A 3,925-nucleotide genomic window follows, 5' to 3' on the forward strand; every position below is an offset into this window, starting at 1 on the left:
CGCTGCGTGTGAACTTTGATTCGTGCACATTATATTCGACAGCCTCATACATTCTAAGTGTCAAACGAGTGTTGGTGAGGAAAGAAGCTAGTCGGGTTGCGGGAATCCGACACTACACGGGGCGAAAAATTCTAGTGCAAAGAAAACCCTGTGACAGCTTGTATACTTGAGCCTCATGTAGACTTCGTATGTCTTTTTGGGGTTTTCCTGAGAGAAAATAGGCCCCCGATTCTATACACATCAACCACTCCCCCTAGTCTGGTGGCGATATAATACGTATGTCTAGCATACTAAAACAAGGATAACTGTTTAAATGTCTAGCATGAGCTTAGCGACAAAATCTTATCTTAGCCTTGACACAAGAGCTGGGCGATAAGAGCTCAGGGATAAGAGATTTGCGATAAAATCTGAGCTAAGAGTTGAGCGATAAAAGTTGAGCGAAGATACATAATGATACCTATTACTCCCTCCGTCCCACTAGAATTGACACTTTTGAGTTGGGCACGAAGATTAAGAATAAAGTGTTAAGAGTGTAAAGTAGGTAGGGTCCACTTATTTTATGTGTGTAGAGAATGTATGAACCACATACCATTTTAGAAAAGTGTCAATTCTAGTGGGATAAACAAAAAATACAAGTGTGTCAATTCTAGTGGGACGGAGGGAGTATTATTTATAATTGCTTTTGATATTTAGTGATGTATATATTTATACACATTATCAATTAAAATTAATTAATTGGTATTTCAAAAATTGAATATTCAATTATTATTTTTTTTATCGAGATTGTGTTGTGGATAATTTCATTTTTTTAGATTCATGTTTGCATTAACTCATATTTAAATTATGTTTAATATGTAGTATGTTTTATTTATTTAAAATATCATTCAATTTTAATATTGGTCGTGCATCGCACAAGTGAGCGTACTAGTGTAACAGTAACAATAAGACAACACAATGATACAATTTTGTTTTGATTTGTTACTAATTATTTTCTTAAATTAAGGATTATGAGATTTTAATTAAATATTAGTAATAACTTTAATCAATTTTAGACATTTTTGAATCTAACTTCCTGTTGATTTTGGTGGTACTCAATTGCATATTTTTCCTTCACAAATACTCCTGTGCAATCGGTGCAACTGTTTTCCACAATGACACTACTTCATTCGAAAAATGACACTTGAACATTTTCAAATAACACTACTTGATACAAATGACACTTGGAGATCTTCAAGTGTCATTTGTATGTTAAAGTATTGTCATTTAAAAATTAGTTGCACAGTACAACCGATTGACCGGGAGAGTGCCTCTTTTTCCTTTCTATCTCTCTGTTTTCTTAACTTGTTTCCTAAAATTTATGAAATTCGATTAGGAGATAAAAGCATAGTTGGGTTTGGGTATTCTTCCTCAACGTACAACCTCCAAGCCCCCTTAAGCCCTTTCGTCTTATCTAGGGTTTCAGATTATCACCAAATTCTCCGATTGATTCCGCTCGTTCCTCTAATATGCACTAAGAATCGAATCCATGAGAAAATCAAGGAAAAGATCTCAAGGCGAAGACTCGTCCTCTTCATCATCGTCTAAACTCGACACACACAAAAAGCCCCATCACCACCGCGATTCAGATTTTAATTTTAGGGACTCCTACAATCACTTCACCCCACGTCGCGATTCCGGCCACCATGTATTGGGTAAGCGCTCTAATCTAGCTTCGTACCATGAAGCACCTTCTCTACCCCCAAAATTGAAAATTTTGTGCGAAATTGTCGCTCAAACCCCTGCTGTGACTGTGGAGAGGGTTCTAGAAGATACGGGCATTAGGGTTGGTTCTGAAGATGTGGAGAAGGTGCTTAAATTGTGTTACGATTACCCAGGGTCGGCCGTGAAGTTTTTCAGGTGGGCTAGTAAACAGTTGAACAATAGGCACAGTGCTAATGCGTGGGATTTGGTTGTTGATTTGTTGGGAAAGAATTGCTTGTTTGAAGCAATGTGGGATGCTATTAAGTCCATGAGGAATGAATTTTTGCTCTCCATGGCTACTTTTAAATCAGTTTTTGTTAATTATGTGAGTTCTGATCGCGTGCAGGATGCCATTTTGAGTTTTGAGGTAATGGATCAATATGGTATTCCGAGTGGTGTTGTAGCATTGAACACCTTGCTATACGCAATCTGCAGTCATGGAAAAACTCGACTGGCGGAGAATTATTTTCGAATTGTGAAGGAGAAAATCAGGGTTGATGCTGAGACATATGCAATACTACTCGAGGGTTGGGAGAGAGAAGGGGAAGTAGGTAGAGCGCGGCTTACTTTCTCGGAGATGGTGGTTGATATTGGATGGGATAAGAGGAACACACGTTCTTATGACTCGTTCCTATGTACTCTGATTATGGGTCCTGATGGAATGCGTGAAGCAATGAAGGATTTTGGTGCGATGGCTGAGAGGGGCTGTTACCCCGGGATTAAGTTTTTCAAGTTTGCCATTGCTGAATCTGTGAGGAAAAGTGATGTGAGATCAGCTAAGGTAGTGTGGGATGCGATTGTGGGGAAGAACATTTGTCTTCCAGATACAGTGATGTACAAATCATTGATTTCATTGTATTGCAATGCAAAGGATTTTGATGCAGCTGAAAAGTTATTAGATGAGATGGTTTATCACCAAGCGTTTCCTGATTCGGAGACGTATGGTTTACTGTTCCATTTCTTGATCAAACACAAGCGGCTGAGAGAGGCCACTCGGGTGTTCAAGGAGATGGTGAAAAATGAGTTTGTGCCGCTGCAACAAGACTGCTGTACAGCTGTGAAGACGTATGTAGGTGCCGGGGATCCCCATATGGGAATCAAGGTATGGCGATGTATGATTGAGAATTACAGTTGGGATTTGGATGAAACTGGTAACTTGTTGGTTGTGGGGCTTCGTGACATGAACCGGCTTCCAGAAGCAGTCAAGTGTGCCGAGGATATGATTGAGAGGGGGATCAAGTTGAATTCTGCCACGCTTACCAAGTTGAAGCAAAGCCTTTCTAAACTAGGGAAAACCTTTGCCTATGAGGAACTTTTGTGTAAGTGGAAGAGCCACTAAGCTTCCTCTCTTTTGACATTCAGGAAAGCACAGCTACTTACTATCCCTCCCTTCCATTCCATGTGCTTCAACTTTGAATGCCTACAATCTTGTCGATAGGTTTTATATGTAACTGCTTCCTATTTTTTGATTCACAGCATATGCTTGCCTACTTCATCTCATCTGTAAATTGAGGAATATGGATTATGGCTGCCAAGCTAAAATATCATGCTCACATGCATTTTAAATTCTATTTGTGTGTCGTAAATTCGCTGGAAATTCAAGCAAAATATTCAACAATGCAAGAACAATTTCCACGAACAATAACAAACGATATTTATAGAGAAACTCTAAACTAAAACATCATGGGCTTCTCGGCCCATGCACTCTCTGTCTAAAAATGAATTAGTCCTTCGGCGTGAGATAAACATGAATTAGAGGCCCATTGGCCCTATATATCTTCTCTCAACAAACCTCATCTTTAAGGAGTAGACTACATAAAATCATCCACATCACAACGTTTACTTTTTTTTTTTTTTTTTGTTAATATCCAGCTTCCTAACTTATGCTAAACTAATGCTGGAGATAGTAGCTCCAGTCCTTCATTACTACTACCAATTAAAATTTAAAATTTGCTTGAAAGACAAGAATTTGAAAACTCTTTTTATTCATATCATCTACAAGATTCAATCCCAAAAGAGAGCAAATTGCTCCCATAGCATTTGAACCCATGCTGCATACCTCCTCCATCATGGTCTTAAGTATCAATGTTTACTCAAGTTTTGATAATGCAAGTCATGATATAAAAAAATACTTCATCTGTTCCATTAATCTTCTCCTGTTTTTCTTTTTGGGTTGTCTCAATAA

General features: G+C 38.4%; 1 protein-coding gene across 1 annotated transcript; it reads left to right on the forward strand.

The window, feature by feature from the left end:
* Nucleotides 1–1,349: 1,349 nt before the first annotated feature.
* LOC131001742 (pentatricopeptide repeat-containing protein At1g77360, mitochondrial-like) lies at nucleotides 1,350–3,311 on the forward strand. The gene has a single exon (XM_057928306.1). The coding sequence runs from the start codon at nucleotides 1,526–1,528 to the stop codon at nucleotides 3,077–3,079; it is 1,554 nt and encodes a 517-aa protein (XP_057784289.1). The 5' UTR covers nucleotides 1,350–1,525; the 3' UTR covers nucleotides 3,080–3,311.
* Nucleotides 3,312–3,925: the final 614 nt, after the last annotated feature.

This window comes from Salvia miltiorrhiza, chromosome 8, assembly GCF_028751815.1.
Source record: "Salvia miltiorrhiza cultivar Shanhuang (shh) chromosome 8, IMPLAD_Smil_shh, whole genome shotgun sequence".
NCBI lineage: Eukaryota > Viridiplantae > Streptophyta > Magnoliopsida > Lamiales > Lamiaceae > Salvia > Salvia miltiorrhiza.

What these genes read in the sequence shown, in the direction of transcription:
- LOC131001742 (XM_057928306.1), top strand. Translation starts at nt 1,526, where the DNA reads ATGAGAAAATCAAGGAAAAGATCTCAAGGCGAAGACTCGTCCTCTTCA.